Source organism: Nothobranchius furzeri, chromosome 2 (genome assembly GCF_043380555.1).
Source record: "Nothobranchius furzeri strain GRZ-AD chromosome 2, NfurGRZ-RIMD1, whole genome shotgun sequence".
Taxonomy (NCBI): domain Eukaryota; kingdom Metazoa; phylum Chordata; class Actinopteri; order Cyprinodontiformes; family Nothobranchiidae; genus Nothobranchius; species Nothobranchius furzeri.
Genome location: NC_091742.1, coordinates 91,274,559 through 91,294,316, shown reverse-complemented (window position 1 = coordinate 91,294,316; position 19,758 = coordinate 91,274,559). Strand labels below are relative to the sequence as shown.

At 43.6% G+C, this 19,758-nt stretch overlaps 1 protein-coding gene across 1 annotated transcript; it reads right to left on the bottom strand.

Annotated features, from left to right (window-relative positions):
* Positions 1-10,952: 10,952 nt before the first annotated feature.
* Positions 10,953-15,389, bottom strand: LOC107372692 (trace amine-associated receptor 13c). Its single transcript, XM_015940896.3, has 2 exons — positions 15,086-15,389; positions 10,953-14,971 (listed from the first exon to the last, which is right to left on the bottom strand). Exons 1-2 carry the CDS (start codon positions 15,256-15,258, stop codon positions 14,155-14,157), a joined length of 990 nt encoding a protein of 329 aa, XP_015796382.3. The 5' UTR covers positions 15,259-15,389; the 3' UTR covers positions 10,953-14,154.
* Positions 15,390-19,758: the final 4,369 nt, after the last annotated feature.

Genomic DNA, 19,758 nt, shown 5'->3' with positions numbered 1-19,758 from the left:
GGAACTTCTTCATAAACTGGCTACAAACATTAGACAGTTCACCAACAGCACGTGTCAGGACGAACGACCAAATATCAGCTAGCTTCTGTCTTCAGAGGGGGACCAGGCAGGGATGCCCACTCTCCCCCTCACTATTTGCTATCTTTATCGAACCACTAGCAGCAGCAATTAGGCAAACAACAGACATTAAAGGGATAAAGTGTAAGAAAATAGAACATAAGATCATTCTTTATGCAGATTATGTTTTACTCTTTCTCCAGAATTCTCAATCCTCTATCTCCCAAGCAATAGAACTGATAAACTCTTTTTCAAGAGTTTCAGATTACTCTATAAACTGGTTAAAATCCAAAGTTCTACCAATTAATTTCTCATTTGTCAATTTGCTTAATACACAATTGGAGTCAGGGAATATAACATACCTGGGAATTAATATCTCTCCCAAGTTAGCAGATCTAACCAAACTAAACTACATCCCACTTTTAAGGAAAGTGGAAGATGATCTTGCAAGATGGAAATCCTTACCAATATCACTCATGGGGAGAGGTGCTACAATTAAAATGATGGTCTTACCCAGAATAAATTACTTATTCTCGATGATCCCAAACAAACCACCAGCTGACTGGTTTAAATCTCTGGACTCCTCAATTACTAAATTCCTTTGGCAGGAAAAACCTCCACGAATTAGCTTAAAAAAGCTTCAGAAGACCAAAGACAGAGGAGGACTGGATTTACCCAACTTTTATTATTATTTCTTAGCCAACAGGCTGCAATATATACCAAGATGGTTGCAAGATAACCCACTAGATGAGTCCTGGTTAGACATAGAACAGACACTTTGCAATACGATAGAGCTTTCAGACTTACCATTTATTAGCTCAAGCATAAGAAAACATGAAGGCTTCAAAAGTATTAGTATCAGCACCTCTCTGACAGCATGGTGGGAGTATCTTAAAATGACAGAGTCTTCACTAGTACCATGCAGACACACACCTATCTGGAATAATCCTGACATTTTGCAAAACAACAAAATGATGAACCTTCCGGACTGGAAAAATAAAGGAATCCTATACCTGGAACACATATATGAAGGATTGGACTTCATCCCATTTAATCAAATAGTCTCCCAATTTGGAATGGATAAGAATAGCTGTTTAGAATATCACCAAATTAAATCTGTAGTAAAACAAAAATTTAAGCTCAATAAAATAGAATTACAAACACCACCAAGGGTATTAGACTTTTATAATCTAAAAACCCCCAAACTACTGTCTAAAGTATATAAGACACTGTCCAAAATAGAAGATAAAATTGCAATCCCTATTGAAAAATGGGAGGTGGATCTATCAGTTAGCTTTGACCAGGACTTCTGGTCCCAAACTTGTTTAAAAACATTTAAAATGATCAGACACCCCAATTTACAATTAATTCAGTACAAAATTCTACACAGAGTACACTATACAGGTCATCGGATGTTCAAGATGGGGTTTGTGTCGTCTGACACCTGTACACACTGCACAAACAACATTCCTGACAATTACATTCATGCACTGTGGTCCTGCCCACCTGTCCAGGAATTTTGGATTAGAGTATGTGAGGATCTGTCAAAATGTCTGAAATGTCATATCCCAACTTCCCCCTCTCTTTGTTTACTGGGAAACCTGGACAATGTCCCGACTGAAACATCTTTGGTTCACGTGGTTCTGACTGCCATATGCATCGCTAAGAAAACTATCCTCTTGAATTGGAAAAATAGAGAAACTCTCTGCATTAACCAGTATAGAAATCTTTTGTTAGATCATATTGCACTTGATATAGCCTCTGCTTCCACTTCAGATGAATCTCTCTGGGCTCCTTTGATCGGTTCCATCACATAGCGAGGGTGGGGGGCCATTGATGTTGTCCTGCAGGATGGTGTGGGTGGGTGGGGGGGGGGGGGGGGGGGTCTGAGTTTGGAGTATCCGGATGTTCCCTGGGGGTGGGTTCACTGGGGGTGTCTGGGACTGGGGGGCCGTTGCCCCCCTCTGGAGGTGCTTGGGTTGCCTCGGGGAGTGGACTACTGGCGGTTGTGAGTGGGGCCCCTTGGGGATCTTGGCGGCGGCCATGGGTCACTGCCTGGCGGCTGCAATGCCCCTGGGCGGGTCTGGGTGGGGGCCTGGGGTCTCGGGGTTTGGGGGTGGCCGGCCTCGCGTGGGGATCTGTGCGGGGCCTTGGGGGTCGAGTCCTGACATGTATGCTGCCGGGAAGAAGGCAGGAACATGCAGCAGTGCCTGGCCCGGGTTCGGGGGCCTCAGGTAGACCTTGGCTCCTCTGCCGTTCCATCACAGGGGAGGGGGAGGTCCAGGAGGGGGAGGACCCAACCTTACCTGGATGTCTCATAACTTATATATTCTGGAAGTTGTGCAAATGCAGGGATGGGCATAGATATTCTGCTGGGGTGGGGCTGGGTTGGTGCCCTCGGACTCCGTGAGGCTCTGTAATGCTGCTGCTTTGGGCCCTGGCAGGATGGGCTGGGGTCTCCATGCCCTGGGTGGCAGTTTGACAACAGCGGTGCCTATTGGGGCCAGTAGGGGAGCTGGCTCCCTGGAGGGCTAAGGCCAACCAGCCATTCCTCCCCATCCCTGCATATTTCTCTCCTCCTGCTCCCTCACATCATCACACAAACATACACATAGGGCCTTGGGGGGTGGGCAAGTCAGGGAGTGCGGGTATGGACCCCATTTCCGCATTCCTGTGGCAACCTGCCCCCCAATTTTATTTGCACCTTATACGCTTCCACTGATGACATTCCACACAAACACACACTTAGGGCCTTGGGAGTGAGCACATTCAATGGCATTTGGCAGGGGAATATTTCAGCCTCCTCCCGGGTGCCGGTGCCCACTTCCAATTTTAAACCGCACTTAGACACTGATGGCTGAAGGTGTGAGTGGGGTGGTGCGGTGGCATCAGCTGGCATAGGCCGGATGACGCCCGCACTGCCCACTCACCACAGCCATGGAATACACCTCATGATCACACAACACTATATTGGAGCAGGCGGAGGGAGACTAGGGGTCTTTGCCACCTCTGTTGTTGCTAGGCTTCCTGGGGCTGGAGGCTAGGAGGGAGATCTGGCCGTCTGGTTGGGGTCTGGGGTGGTAGGTTGCTGTGCTTAGCGTTGGGCGGGGGAGCCTGCTCATCAGCACCCCAGCAGAAAGGGTCAAACTCTGGTTACCGGTGATGGTTGTACCCAATGTGCAGCAGTACCGAGACCAGAGTGAATAGGGTGTGTATGGGGAGCATGAGTGGGTGTCCGGCGTGCATTTTTGTAAGTCTTGGGTTGTATGTGCATGTGTGAGCATGAGGGAGGGAGTGTGTGACTGTGTTTGTGTATGACTGTATATGTCAGGTGGGGCATTTGACTCCTCCCCTCTCCTGGAACTTCTCTTGATGATATAGATCTTTGTCCCACCTCCCCCTGCCACACCTGGTGTGAGGGGTTGTGCCATGGTCTGCCTGAGTGTTCGTGGCAACCGGGTCTGGGGGTTTAAGATTTTGGCATCTGCCTGATAGATCCCGGTGGCTGCCTGGTGGGGTCTGGGTCCCTGGGCTCTGCTGGGTCCCCGGCGGGGGTGGTCGCCCCTGGGTCCCGGGTCGCTGGGTCCCGGGCTCAGCCGGCTAGGGGGTGGGAGGCTGCGGGCGGGCCTGTGGGCTTGCCGTTGATGTCTCCCGGGACTCTGCCGGCTGCTGGTTGTGGCCCCCCGAGGCGATCCTCTGTGCCTCTCGAGGGGGGCAGGGGCCTTCCTGGTTGCAGTCTCCTTGGGGTTCCTGTGTTCTGGGGCAGCGCCTGGATCTCTGAGACTTGGAGCTCCCCCCGTCTCCTGCGCATCTTTGGGGGGCGGATCTGTGGTCCCTCACACTCTCTGTTGGACGCTCCTATAGAGAAACCTTAAATAAACAAGCACGTGTACACACACAGGTGCTCACATGGTGCTCTCAAAAGTATGGGCTTGGGCATGTTAAACACAGGTCTTAAGACTATGGTGGGCACTTAATGCACTGTGATTTATTATCGAGATTCTTCAGTTAAGCATTTTTGATTATATATTTTCTTCATCAAGTTGACGCAGTGATAGCTAGATCTTGTTGTATTGTTGTTGTGTCCCTTTTTTTGTCCTTTTTTTTTGTCTTTTTCTGCAGGTCTAGAAGCAGACTCTTGTTCATTGTTTATTTTTGTGGAACCCCCCCCCCCTCCCCCCCTCCCCCCCTCCTCTCTCCCCACCTTTTCTTTTCCTTTCTCTTTCACCTCTGTCTCCGTGTCTGGTCGGAATTACAAAGCATTCAACAACAATAACAATAAAGTTTTAAGTATCAGGCGTGACATTAAAAGCAAACGCTTTGATGCTCCACCTGAGAATAAATCTGTAAGGCTTGTCACCAGCATTCAGACATCAATTCTGCTTGCTTCACAGCCAGACAGGACATGGTAAAAAAAATAAAATAAAATAAAAAAAATTTAAAAAAAGCATTCAACAACAATAACAATAAAGTTTTAAGTATCAGGCGTGACATTAAAAGCAAACGCTTTGATGCTCTACCTGAGAGTAAATCTGTAAGGCTTGTCACCAGCATTCAGACATCAATTCTGTTTGCTTCACAGCCAGACAGGACACGGTAAAAAAAAAAAAAGAGTGGCTTTCTGCAGGCGCGTAATACTGTGGACGCTATAGCGCCGTTGGATTTGGACATTTGGAGGTCTTTGGCCAGTAAGGAGGTGGTTTTAGCAGTGTTTTTATACATTGAGAAGGCCTATGATACGATGTGGAAGGAGGGGTTCATGATGTCTCTGTTTAATGCTGGGGTACGTGGGTGGATGGTGTGGTGGGTCAATGGTTTTTTGAGTAACAGGACCGTCCAGGTTCGGGTGGATTCTGCCCTCTCATTGTCTGTGGGGGTGGAAAATAATGTCCCGCAGGGTAGTGTGATCAGTCCAGTCCTTTTCAACGTCTTGGTTAATGGGCTGTTTGATTCCTTGAGTGGGGATCTGGGGAGGTCTCTGTTTGCTGACGACTGAGCTTTCGGGAAGCGCGGTCGGAATATTTTGTATGTTTTTCGTGGGGTGCAGAGGGGTTTGGATGGTGTGGTGGCCTGGCCAAGGGGTTGGGGTTTTAAGCTGTCCTTCGCTAAATCCAAATTTATGGTTTTTGGTTATTGCACGAAGGTCTCTGGAAGGGCCTTGCTGCTGGATGGGTTGGAACTGGAATGGGTTTCTTCTTATAACTATCTAGGACTGTGTTTTGATGACAGGCACACATGGGGGATGCATGTTCGTAATGTAGTGGGGAGGTGTGAATGTGTGTTGAACGTAATGCGTTGCCTGGCTGGGACATCTTAGGGGGCGGACAGGAACTCCTTGTTGCTGGTGTATAGAGGCATGATTAGGTCAGTTTTGGATTTTGGTTGTTTCGTTTATGGGTTGGCAGCACCCACAACCCTGAAGCGCCTGGATGTGTTGCAGGCGGCAGCCTTGCGGGTGTGTTGTGGGATATTCCCCTCGACCTCGGTGCTAGCCCTTCTTGTAGAGGTGGGCGAGATGCCCCTGTGTTTCTGTTGGCTGCAGCTGGGGCTACGATATCTGCTGAGGGTCAAGGGTATGGGTGAGTCCTCCCTTGCGGAGGCCTTGTTGGGCTGTGTTTGGGAGTTTTGAGGGTGGAGGCTGGCGGGCTCGTTGGGGCTTTCCATATCTGCTAAGGAGCCGGGCAGTGGAGCTAGGATTCCTTGAGTGGCCTGTGTGTTCCCACCTGGTCTGGACTGAGGTCCCTCCATGGCTTTTACAGGTTCCTGAGGTGGATTGCTCCTTTCTTAAGCGGGTAGGCGTTGGCGGTGTGGTGGGGCGTTTGAGGTGAATTTGGGGGAATCCTGGGGGGAGTATTTGCAGCTGTAGTCTGATGGCTCCAAAGACCTGGAGAGTGGCAGGGTGGCAGTGGGGCTGGCAGTGCCTGCTTCAGGGTATCAATATGATCGTAGGACTGAGGATAGGTGCGCTGTGTTCTCTGAGGAGTTGGTGGTTATTTGGTGGTCCCTGCAGTGGATTGAAGCACAGTTGCCGTCCCACTCTGTCGTGTGCTCCTATTCTGCAGCTGCTCTTTGGGCAATGAAGGGGCAGTGTTCCTGGTCAAGGCCCGACCTGTTGGCGGTGATTCGGAAGCAGCTGCACATGTTAGTGGTATTGGCGTATTTGGTGAGCTTTGTGTGGGTGCCTGGTCAAGTAGGGGTGGTGGGCAACGAGGAGGCAGACTCTGCTGCGAAGTATGCACAGCGGCATCAGAACGAGGACATGAGGGTGGGGTTGGGTCTACCGGAGTGTCGCTCTCAGATTGGTCGAGTGGCTCTAAATATGTGGCAGGCCGGGCATACGTATTACAGGCTGCGGTGTCATGTAGGAGTCTGTGGGCCGGCCCTTGAGTGTGGGAGGAGGGATTCTGTGCTTTTGACACACCTGAGGTTGGGACATAGCTGCCTTAGGGGAGGTTTGTTTTTGGTAGGTCGACATCCGGATAGCTGTTGTGCTTGCGGGGAGTGTGAAACGGTTGCTCATGTCCTACTGCACTGTCGTCTCTATGTGGTTGAGCGGCGGGCCCTGTTTGGATTCCTGGGGAATGTTGGTGTGACTGTGTTTGGTCTGCTTACTTTGTTGGGGTTGGAAGATCGACGTGTTGAGGGGGAGCTTTTGGCTTTTCTTCGAAAGGTTGGCGTGAACGGGAGGTTGTAAATCTTGGACTATTGGCCATCGTTGCTGAGGCAGCAATACTCCTTGAAGGCGTCTTGCCTGCCGTATCTCCCATTTGAAGAAGAAGAACACTTTGCCAGATGATTACTCAATATTTTCATTTCTAGCCCTTCATAAACTGATGGTCTAGTTCATAGTGTTACTACTTCTTTTCATGTGGCACTAACCCTAAAAAAGAAGGTAATTAAGCACAGGAAGTTGGCTGTCTGGTTTAATTCTGATCTATGTACTATAAAACAAAACTATAGAAAATTAGAGAGAACATGGTGCTCTACTTACTGGGAGGAGTCCTACTTATCCTGGAAAAATAGTCTTGTGCTTTATAAAAATAAGATTCGACAGGCTAGAACCACATATATTTCATCGCTAATTGAGGAAAATGAGAATAATCCTAATGTTTTTTCAGTACAGGTGCCAAACTTACACAGAATCATAGCTCTGAACCATCCATTACCTTAGCCTTCAGCAGCAAAGACTTTAAGGGATTTTCCACAGGTAAAATTAATTCTATCAGAAACTAAATCATTTGCATACCCTCTAAAGCGATTTCTTCTTCCTCAATAAGTGAGGCAGCATTAGAGGTAACTGTAGAACCTCTTCTGTGTTTGAAAATTTTTGATTCAGTTGAGCTTTCAGAGTTATCAAAAATACTAGCTTCATCTAAACATTCAACTTGTATTTTAGAACCAATCCTAACCAATGTTTTTAAAGATGAATTTCCTTTATGTTTATGTATTTAGCAAATGCTATTGTCCAAAGCAACTTACAAGTCCAAAGTGACTTACAAGTCCTTTGGTTACTACCCCATTCTAGATATAATCAATCTATCCTTAGTAAATGGGTAAGCACAGCAGGATTTTTAGGTTGGGGTAATCAAACCTCTACTTACAAAACATTCTCTTGATCCAGATGACCTAATGAATTATAGACCAATATCTAACCTTCCATTTGTACCTAAAGTCCTTGAGAAGATAGTGGTCAATAAAGTCTGTGCGCGACTAAACGTTAATGATCTGTTTGAGGAATTTCAGTCTGGTTTTAGAGAGTATGACAGCACTGAAACCCCATTAGTGAAAGTTACAAATGATATTCGCATGGTCTCAGATAAGAATCTTGTATCTGTTCTAGTCTTGTTAGATGGTTTAAATACTACCAGTCAGACAGATTTCATTTTTTAAATGTACATAACAAATCTTCTTCATACTCTAGGGCACATGTGTCAGACACAAGGCCCGCGGGTCAGATGTGGCCCGCGAAGCATTTTTCATGTGGCCCGCGAGATAAATATAAAAAATATATTAAAACTGACCCGCTTGCCGATTTTACGGAAAAGACTACAACTCCCTTGATGCTTTGCGGCGTTAGCGCGGAACCCAACTGCCCCCTCTTTTGTATTTTTTCCAGCATCTGCTGCCGGTGTCTGCAGCTCGCTGTCTCAGACAAAGTAAACACTCCTCTTACTGAGCGCCGAGTTTACTCAGCTATTTTCTGACATTGAAGCCCAAAAACGGAGATTTTACCCGCTCAGTAAAGCTTTCACGACTGAAAGAGAGCTTTCCAACTACTTACAGAGCTTATATAACTCCAGCGAGCGGCGACACGCTCAAATCAGCATGACTCTGTGGCAGCTGTCGTTGTTAGTTTTCCTCCCCGATACACAACAACGTGGTCAATCTGCTCAGACATGTTCATCAGCACAAACCTGTGTGAGCACCTGTTGTCATGTGATCATTATTATGATGAAGATGAACAAAACAACAGGAGTCTCCTCCTCAGCTCAGGCTGGTATCTGGCTGGAACAGGTGAGCATCACAGTAAATTAGTGGAGCAAACTGAGCTTTAAATATTTTGGTTTTATGCTCAGTTTTCTGCTCCAAAACATGAAAGTTAACAGGTGAGATATAGCATTTTCATGTCAATTCAGTTCAATTCAATTCAAAAATACTTTATTAATCCCAGAGGGAAATTGATTGCTGCAGTGGCTCAGAATAATAATAACAATCAAGTCATCAAAGAGTTATTGTATATTACAATGGCTGTTGGCAGGAAGGATCTCCAGTAGCAGTCAGTGTCGGACAGTCTTGTGAAGAGAATGCTCAGGGTTGTCCACAATTTTCTTGATTCTCTGGAGAATCCTTCTTTGTATTGTCTCCTCCAGTGGTTCCACAGTCGTCCCCAGAAGATAACCAGCCTTTTTTTATTAGGCTGTCTAACCTTTTCAGGTCCCTGCTTCTGATGCTGCTACCCCAACGGACGATGGCTGAAGAGATTACACTCTCAACAACAGACTTGTAGAAGATCTGCAGCATCTTGCTACAGACATTGAGGGACCTAAGCATCCTCAAGAAGTGCAGTCTGCAGTGCCCCTTTTTGTAAACAGCTTGGCTGTTCTTTCTCCAGTCCAGTCTGTTGTCCAGGTGAACTCCAAGGTATTTGTATTCCTCAACCACCTCCAATTCTTCTCCCATGATGGAAACAGTTTTTGACTCCACCCGGTTTATTCTGAAGTCTAAAATCATCTCCTTTGTTTTGTTCACATTCAAGGTTAGATGATTGTTTCCACACCATGCAACAAAGCGCTCCACCATCTCTCTGTACTCAGCTTCCTGTCCATCTCTGATACATCCGACGACTGCAGAGTCATCTGAGTATTTCTGTAGATGACAGGTCTCTGATTTGTACTGGAAGTCTGAGGTGTGCAGGGTGAAAAGAAATGGTGAGAGTACAGTCCCCTGTGGTGCTCCAATATTACTGTTCACCTGGTTTGATGTGCAGTTCTTCAGCCTCACAAACTGTGGTCTGTTTGTCAGATAGTCTTTAATCCCGGCGATAGTTGAGGCCCCCACATGCATCTTCTGGAGTTTCTGGCAAAGTACATCAGGCTGGATTGTGTTAAATGTACTGGAGAAATCAAAGAATATGACTCTCACAGTGCTGCGTGCTTTGTCCTGATGACAGTGGATTGGTTGAAGCAGCTGGATGATGGCATCTTCAACTCCAACTCCATGGTGATAAGCAAACTGCAGTGGGTCCTGATATGTTCTAGTTTGCTTATTCAGGTGGACCAACAGGAATCTCTCCAGGACCTTCATGATGTGGGATGTCAGGGCAACCGGTCTGTAGTCGTCATTGATTGATGGGCGAGTTTTCTTTGGAACTGTAACAAGGCAGGAAGTCTTCCACAGGACTGGAACCTTCTCCTGGGCCAGGCTGAGGTTGAAGAGTTGCTGCAGAATCCCACAGAGCTGCTCTGCACAGGCCTTCAGTACCCTGGGGCTGACACCATCTGGACCTGCAGCCTTGTCCCTATTCAGTCTCTCCAGCTGTCTCTTCATCTGAATTCTAGAGACAGATAGGTGGGAGGAGGAGGTAAATGGGGCAGCAGCATCTCCTGACTTGGTTGAAGACAGATTTATAGAACCAGAAGAGTCCATGACTGCAATAGAGGACAAAAGAGCTGGCGTGTCACAGGAAAATGTTGGATCAGAGGAGGATGGGATGTCTGATTGGCTGGGGACAGGCAAGGAGGATGCTGGATTTGTTCCTGAACTGAACCTATTGAAGAACTTGTTCAGTTCATTGGCTATGTCCAGGCTGCCATCTGTGCAATCTGTTCTCTGCTTGAAGCCTGTGATCTTCTTCATCCCTGACCAGACATCTCTGATAATGTTCCTCTGTAGTTTGTTCTCCAGCTTCTTCCTGTATGCCTCCTTGCTGTCTCTGATCTTGATCTTCAGTTGCTTCTGTGTATTCCTCAATAGTTCAATGTCTCCCTCCTTGAAGGCTCTTTTTTCTCATTTAGCAGATTCTTCAGTTCACTGGTGATACAGGGTTTGTTATTAGCGAAGCATCTCACTGTTCTGGTGGGTATGATATTGTCCACGCAGAAGTTTATATAGTCAGTGACACATCCAGTCATGGCATTGATGTCCTCTTCATATCCTTGGCAGAGAGTCATCCAATCTGTGATCTCAAAGCAACTCTGCAGGGCTTCTTCAGCGTCCTGTGACCATTTTCTCACAGTTCTTCTTGTCACAGGTTGCCTCTGAACAAGTGGTTTGTATTCTGAGCAGAGAAAAACAAGACTATGATCTGATTGTCCCAGAGGAGGTCTTGTTTTTGACATGTATGCATTCTTTACATTTGCATAACACAAATCCAATGTCTTGTTTTCTCTGGTGGAGTAGCTGACAAACTGTTGAAATGTTGGAAGTGTAACAGAGAGCGAGGCATGATTAAAATCACCAGATATAGCCACAAATGCATTGGGGTGCTGGGTTTGTAGCTTAGCGACAATGGAACTGATGGCATCACATGCATTTTCAGCAATGGCTGAAGGTGGAATGTAAACGGTTGCCAAGACAACACTGGAGAACTCTCTAGGCAAATAATATGGGCGACAACTTACTGCCAAGAGTTCAACATCTGGGCTGCAGAGATGACATTTCACTGACACATTACCTGGATGGCACCTTCTGTTGTTGACAAGCACTGCCACTCCACCTTTTCTTTTCCCGCTCCTCTTCAGATCTCTGTCTGCTCGTACAGTCAGGAATCCTGGCAGAGAGGCGCTGGAACCGGGGATATGGTCCTGCAGCCACGTCTCAGTGAAACACATAACACTACACTGCCGATATTCTGGCTGAGTCCTTGAAAGGGCTTGGAGTTCATCCATCTTGTTGGCCAGTGATCTCACATTGCCCATTATGATTGATGGAAGAGATGGCTTGAATTTCTTCTTTCTCTGTCTCCGTTTTGCTCCCACTCTGCACCCACGCTTCTTGCGTTTTAGCTCATTTGGGATTTGTGGCTTCAGTTGAGGTATTATTTCAGCCTTCCCAATGTTAATCAGCTGCTCCCAATTGTAAATCAGCTTGATGTCATGGTTATGCATCATAACAAATGTTCAAAACGTGAAAAAAGTGAAAAAATAGTGATCAAATCCTCCAAGCTTCAAATCACCAGAAACAGAAAAGTAAAACATATAGTCAACAGAGCTCTTCCAACATGCAGCCACCCAGAGAAGTGCAGTTCCGGAAAAAAAAAAGAGGGTCAAGAGGCGCCATGGGCTTCATCATACATCAGTGATCTGATTGCTCCCTATGTTCATAACAGAGCACTTTGCTTTAGACTGCAGACCTACTGGTGGTTCCCAGAATATCTAAAAATAGGATGGGAGGCAGATCTTTTAGCTTTCAGGCTCCTCTCTTGTGGAACCATCTCCCAGCTTTAGTCCGTGAGGCAGACACCTTGTCTACTTTAAAAACAAGGCTTAAAACATTTTTATTTGATAGGGCCAATGCTTAAAATCTGATGTTAGCCCATATCTGAACAAGTGGGGGAGTAAAGGGAGGTGGAGTGTACAGTCGGTAAAGACGGCTCTCCCTTGCCCTGCTTCTAACGTGTCTCCATCTAAAAGGCTAAATTATCCAGAGTTATTTCTGTAGTTATGTTGCTGTAGGCTTAGACTGCTGGAAGACTTACTGACCACTTTCCACTCTCAATTACTTTCTTTTACACTTTGTATTTTAACTGCATTGTCTCCTGCCTACCTACCTGGTTAATCCACATGCGTATTTCATGAGCATTTTTTTACTCTGACGTGCCCCTGAAGGACTTAGTTGTTCGTCCTTTTATCAAAACTTATTTTGAGCCTGAGAAGATAACCTTTATTTTTTCTCTAAGTGTTTTTTTCCCCAAATAAAGCTACAATGGTGTTCTGCTGAGCTGTGGTAGCCTCATGGTTGGGTCACTGATTTAGCGTTATAAAAACAAACTTGAATTGAAAAATTGAATTGAAGGCTCTGGGGTGGATGATATCCACCCGGAGTGGGAGTACTCTGCTAGAATGGGGTACCAGGCACTCTGATGTGGGCTGTTAGGTCCTGTATGACTGGTGTCAGAGCTTGGTCCACATTGCTGGCAGTAAGTCGGGCTCAATCCCAGTGAGAGTTGGACTCTGCCAAGGCTGCCCTTTGTCACCGATTCTGTTCATAACTTATGGACAGGATTTCTAGGTGCAGCAAAGGAGTTGAGGGCATTTGATTTGATGGCCAGAGGATCGGGTCTCTGCTTCTTGCAGATGATATGGTCCTGTTGGCTTCATCAAAACATGATCTTCGGCTTTTATTGGAGAGGTTCGCAGCCGAGCGTGAAGCAGCTGGGATGAGAGTCAGCTCCTCTTGAATTAGAAAAGGGGATGAGGTCCTGCCCCAAGTGGAGGAGTTTAATCCTCCACTATGTGAGTTGAAAAAATGCCTTCTAGTGGGTTAAAACCGTTAAAACCTTTAACAAAGTTTTAACATGGTGTTTTTAATGTCGATAATTGGTCTTTTAAAAGTTAACATTTTATTCTTGTTTTCATTTGGCATTTAATTTACTAATGCTCACCATCTGTTTGCTCTCTTTTTTTTATAACCTTTTATGACAAATCAAACAAGTTTTTAATTCCACTCCCCTGTTTCTTGTAACCCCCACCCTTCACAAATTTTTCATCATAGTCGGGGTTTAACACAGCTAAAAACATTTAAAAGAAGTTTAGTTGGCAGGGTGTCGAGACAGCAGGTAGATGAATTTAAGATCGTTATTATGTCCCCCAGTGTTTTAGCAGTAATCACACTGACAACTGGCCACAAACCTGTGTTGCTGTAGCTGTGGTCTGATTGTGCATGTTGACATGGAGGAATGAATGGTCGATCTGATGTTAATGCTTTTCTCATAGTAGAACAGGTCTCGGGTCACAAAATGGAATAATAGTTTTTATTAATGAAGAACTTTAGAGATTTTGTAAAAAGACAAAGTAAAACAGACAGATTATGGAAAAATAAAACATAAACTGTAAAACAGAGTTTTGATGGTGGAGAGGTCAGAGCAGTTGTGGAGAGGTTGTGGGAGTGAGTTCTGAATGAGTTTTGAATGTTATACACTGAGGGAGAGGAAGTCGATGGAGGTGATGTGGTCACTGGTTAGGAGACAGGCAGGACAATTTTGGATGTCTTGAAGTTTGGTGAGGGCTTTGGATGGGATACCATATAGATGCTATTGCTGTAGTTGATTTATGATGTGGTGAATACACGAATAAGGGTTTCAGGGACAGAGAAAAAAAGGGAAGATCAAAGTCTAACAAAATACAATCCAATCACATGACTAAACGATCCTGGAATACCTCCACCACCAATACGCCTTTTCCTCTTCTATCACCACAATCTTCCCCCTTCACAATTCTGTCTGCCCCCTCAAATATGCCAGCCTAGAACCGGCCCTGCTCTCCACATACATTTATGTTTATAATGTAGGAAATGAAGAAAACTTTTCTCCTTCATTGGACTTTAGATTTTAGAATTGTAATTTGTTCAGGAGGTTGTACGTCCCTCAGTCCACTGTATCTACAGTATGTTGGCCTCACAGGAGCCGGGCTTCAGGATCTGTAAAGTTACAATATGTTTAACAGCTTTTCTGAACCAGGGATAAAACATGGCATAGATCAGAGGGTTTAGGCAGGAGTTAAGATAAAGGAGAAAGAATAAGAATGATACAAATGTTGTAGTTGCTAAACTATCTATAAAATAAAAGCAGCAGTAATATGGACAGAAACACATCAGATACACAACAACAAGAACACCCAGTGTTCTGGCTGCTTTTAGCTCTGATTTCTTTGTTTGTTGTTGCACTGAAAGCTGAAGGGTGACACTTCTATTGTGAGAGTACATGGCACGAGCCTGAGTCACAGCCACCACAAATACTCTCATATACAGAACTATGATGACTGTAACTGGAAATAAAAATGTTATAAACAGATCTAAAGTTCCTACAATATAATCTGCAGATATTGTACATTCTCCAATGCAGGAATTACTCCTGCCTGGCTCAATCATCTCATCTTTTAACAAGCAAGTTACATAGAAAGCAGCACAGCTCCAACAGAGACAAACACAACGTTTAATTCTTGGTAAGGTTATTCTGGTGGGATAATGCAGAGGGTAACAAATAGCCACATAGCGATCAGCTGATATGAGAACAATGGTTCCAATTGAAGCACCGAGAGACAAAATGGAAACATAATAGTAAAATAAACATGTGATATTACCGATTATCCAGCATTTTGTCTTTCTAAAGATTTCAAATGGAATGATTAAAAAGCCAACAAGGAAATCTGACACAGCCAGAGAGAGGATGAGGATGTTAGCAGGTTTCTGGAGCCTCCTACAAAGAAACAAAGCCAGTCAGTGAGGTTAAAATAACTTATGCAGCGTAGAATCACATTCTGATCAGATAAAAAATATTGATAAATGTGATGTTTTTCTTTTTAATATCTACCTGAAATAGGAGACTGAGATTATGATGAGGAGGTTTAGAACTGCTGTGATCAGAGAGAAGAAGGACAACACAATGTTCAGGAGGACAGCTTCAGACCAGTGAGGTGTTGGCCTCCTGCAGGACCTGTTGAGTTGTGGAAAACAGAACTCAGCTCCAATCTGAATCTCCATCATCAGACGGATACTGCTGTCTGAGCAGAACCCTGTCACACAGATAATTTATACTTTTCCTTCATTACACAATTCTTATTTGATCTGAGCACTAACATTACTCTTCCCTTGTGGCCAAAAACATCAAGGCAACAAATAACAGGCTAACATCATATGATGTTAGACAGGAGTCTCCATGGACTAGTAGAGGCTCGTCCGTAGGGGGCTTTAGGACACCATCCTCCCTTACTTGAAACAACAAAAAAGTTAAACCTCAAAAGTTATTTATATATTTTAGGGATCTCCAACCTTTTTTGGAGTGTGAGCTACTTTTACACAATGAAAGTACCATTAGTTTACATAGATACTTTCCAATGTGTGAATAAGCTTATGTTAAAAATGTTATTTTTTGCTACGTTTTGCTTTAAGAGGAGAAAGGCTTTTGGTAAGTTTTCAGTCTTATGATTTCAGTTCGTGCTTGACAACGAAAGAGAGAGGACGTGTGAACAACCGCTAACGGGGGAACGGAGCCCATTGGCTCAACCCCCCCCCCCCCCCCCCCCCCCCCCTCACGCTGTTCCTGTCTTTTGATTTCTGAGTGAACTTAACTTAAGAAAGCGCATCGACAAAACGCTCTACCATCAACGTGTACCGAGGGCAACTCTGGACCGGTTCCGTTTGACACCTACGTCTCCCCTGTCAGCCGTTGGTGTCATCTGGATGAACCACCACCATCCTCCACGGCCCGGATCCGAAAGAGGGTCCACAAGAGTTCGCTGAGACAGAGCACGGTGTTTAGCGTTTGATGCAGTTCTCTGATAAGACCTAAGTTTATCCAAACCATCACTTCACTCAGACACCTGTTCTTCCTGAAGCAAAATCAGACTCACACATGCATTCATATCACAACATTCTCAATCTTCATAAATTCACCACAAGGTCTATTTGATCATATCAACTGTTAAAGATTGTCCCACAAGTTGCCAATGTTGATTGTTATTTCCTGTTTGTCAATTTCAAAATCATTAGTTTAATTTGAAGAATTAAAACTTTTAATTGTCAAACTGGTTTCCTCATTGAACTGAAACACAGACACACAGATATTATCATCAGTTTATCGATGAAAACAACCTTTGAGTCTTCTTAACAATATAAAATTTGGTTATTGATTTATTCAAAATTAATATTCCGAATTAATACGTAGCATGGTTCCTCTTTCATAAAAGAGCATAAAACCACAACGCTACAATATAACTGAGCCAAACCAGTTTCTTCTTACATTACTATATTAACATGCATTGCATTCACAAGTTGATTTCTCTTTATCATCAGTGTTATTACAATTTTTTTTAAATAATTAAAAAATTCAAGGAAAATAGTGACATTGTGAAAATTAAACAAGACGTATTTTATTTTTTAACTAGTCAGATAATGAAATACAAATCTATTTTGTGTGAATATTTTAAATGGATCAGTAACTTAACTTTTTAAGAACACAGGAACAGCTAACCTGTTCTTGTTCAGTCCCTGACGCTGTGCTCTGCCCATAGCCTCGGCAGCAATGTCAGCTTTTCATAGTATTCAGCTATTTTATGATAAATGAACAAATACTTCCAAAACCTATCAAATGTCTTGTCAAAACTTTACAATAATGATCCCAAAATTGGCTCACCTAATGAGGAACGAATGATAAATGAATAAGGATTTAATGGTTACCTCATCTTCACAACCACTCCATGGTGGATTTATTAGCTGATTCTTGAATGATTACATAATTGTTGGTTGTATGAGTTGGCAGATGGATGAAGGATCAGAGGAGGCATTCGTTACCAAAAAACAGCACTTTATTCTCCACTCAACTCCTAACTACTGAATCACCATGACAACTCATCTTCACAATACAAGTATGTACTTCCGTTTTCTTTGGTAGTAGAATATACCCTTCTCGTGTGAGATTTAGGCCCTGTCCACACGTAGCCGGGGATCTGCCAAATCAAATGTCTTGGTAACACTTTACAATAATGATCCCAAAATTGGCTCACTTAATGAGGAACTAATGATAAATGAATCAAAATTTAATGGTTACCTAAGCTTCACAACCACTCCATGGTGGATTTATTAGCTGATTCTTGAATGATTATGCACCAAACTACAGTTCAGAATACCCACCATTTTTAGAGACTTTGGAGGGGGAGCTGGAAAGTGCTCCTTCCGGTGACTCCCTCATTCTGCTGGGGGACTTTAATGCTCACGTGGGCAATGACAGAAAGACCTAGAGAGGTGTGGTTGGGAGGAACAGCCCAGCGAACTGAATTTGAGCCGTGTTTTGTTATTGGACTGGTGTTCATATGTGCTCTTGGCACCAGGATACCTCGATAATCGACTTTGTTGTTGTTTCATCTGATCTGAGGCCACATGTCTTGGACACATAGGTCAAGAGAGGGGCAGAGCCAGTTTATGAAGAAGTTCCCAAAACCAGATTTATGTAAAGTTGCAAATAAGAACTTCCAGATAACTCTATCAAAAGCCTTTTCTGCATCTAGAGATAATATACTAGTTTCTATGTTTCTGCTGTAAGAGAAATCTATCAAATTAAGTAATCTACGTGAGTTTGTGGATGACTGTCTACCCTTGATGAAACCAGTTTGGTCAGGGTGTAAAATGAAGGGGGTTATCTTCTCTAATCTTTTTGCCAGGGCTTTACAAATTATTTTGAGATCAACATTAATAAGAGAAATTGGGCGATAGCTGGTAGGAAATTGCCTGGTTTTAACAAGAGACTAATATTGGCTAAATTCATGTTTGGCTGTAATCTGCCGCTCTCTTCGATTTCCCTTACCATTCTGAAAAATGTTGGAGCCAGAATGATGCAGAATTCTTTGTAAAACTCTGCTGGAAACCCATCTGGACCTGGAGCTTTCCTATTAGTCAAGGATTTAAGGGCTTCCTGGAGCTCAGCTGATGTTAGTGGTGAGTCCAGGACTGTAACTTGGCTGTCTGATAATTTAGGAAGTAATATCCTGTCAAGGAACTCATTGATCTCGTTATCTGATGGGTTTATCTGTGGTGAGTACAAAGTTTGGTAAAATTCTCTGAAAGGGTTGTTTAGGCTTTCAGGGTCATAAACTATATTCCCGGTTGAGTCTTTAACAGCAGATATGGTAGTTTTCTCTTTATTTATTTTTAATTGGTTAGCTACAAATTGAACTGACTTATTACTATGTTCAAACTTTTCTATTCGTAGTCTTTGTGCTAAAAATTGTCTTTTTGTCAATAATTCCATGAAGTTCTAATTTAGCTTTACATAATTTGCTCGGTAACTCTTCTTCTATGGATGCCTCTAAAGACTTAATGATTTCCTCTAACTCCTGAATACGTTTGTTTTTTCTGTTTTTTTGTGATGAGAAAGAGATTATTTTACCTCATCACTTCCTTTCCTGCCTCCCAGAGAACAGATGTTGATGCTCCAGGCAGGTCATTATGTTCTAAATATAAAGCCCACTCCTTTTTGAAAAATTCTATAAAACCTTTGTCTTTAAGCAGTGATGTATTAAACCTCCAGTTTTTGCTTGGTGGGATTATCTTCTTATTTACCAGAGTTAAAGAAACTGGAGCATGGTCACTAACAACTATAGGGTGTATCTCAGTAACTGAAATGTCACCCAAAAATGAGCTGCTGGCTAGAACATAATCCAAACGTGAATGAGAGTGATGGACGTGTGAGAAAAACTATACTCTACGGTTAAGATGAAGAGATCACCATGCATCACAAAGCCCATAATCACTCATGTACTGTTTAACTATGTTAGTGGATTGCCAGTTGCATTTAGTCCCAGCTGTACTGAGCCTGTCTGTTAAAGAGTTCATCCAAAAATTTAAATCGCCTCCAAGTATAAGTGGACAGTCCAAGTGTTCGGAGAGTACAGAGAAAAAATTTTGAAAGAATGAAGGGTCATCAATATTTGGACAGTATATGCTGACAATACATAAGCTTTGGTTCTGTACAGATATTTTTAACATTATAAATCTACCTTCTGGAGCAGAAACTGTGTTCAATACTGTGAAATTGATGTTTTTGTGTATTAAAATAGCTACACCTCTTTGCCTAGAGTTATAGCAGGCAGAGAACATGCTGAGAAACTCAGGTGTTTTAAGTTCATCTGCAGATGTGACAGATCTATGAGTCTCTTGTAATAATATTACACCTGCTTGCACTCTCTTTAACTGATCAAAAATCTTTAATCTTTTCTCTCTCGAGCCAGCTCCATGTACGTTCCATAAGTAAGTGCACCCATAGATGTGTGTGTGAGTAGCTAGAATATGACGCCTTCATGTGACTAAAATGGAATAAGTAACTAAATGTATAAAATAGTATGTTAATAAATAACAGAAAAGTAATTGATAATAATAAAGATCCATCAGTGTTTGTGGTTGTATTATTTGATGCATAAATTATGATATTTCAATGTGGATTTAATGTGTGTGTGTGTGTGTGTGTGTGTGTGTATGTTTGTGTGTGTGTGT

Excerpts from the sequence above, each read along its gene's own strand:
- LOC107372692 (XM_015940896.3), bottom strand. The coding sequence starts at position 15,258 with ATGATGGAGATTCAGATTGGAGCTGAGTTCTGTTTTCCACAACTCAAC. Across the intron at positions 14,972-15,085 it reads ATCTCAGTCTCCTATTTCAG|GAGGCTCCAGAAACCTGCTA; the intron begins GTAGATATTAAA and ends GTTTCTTTGTAG.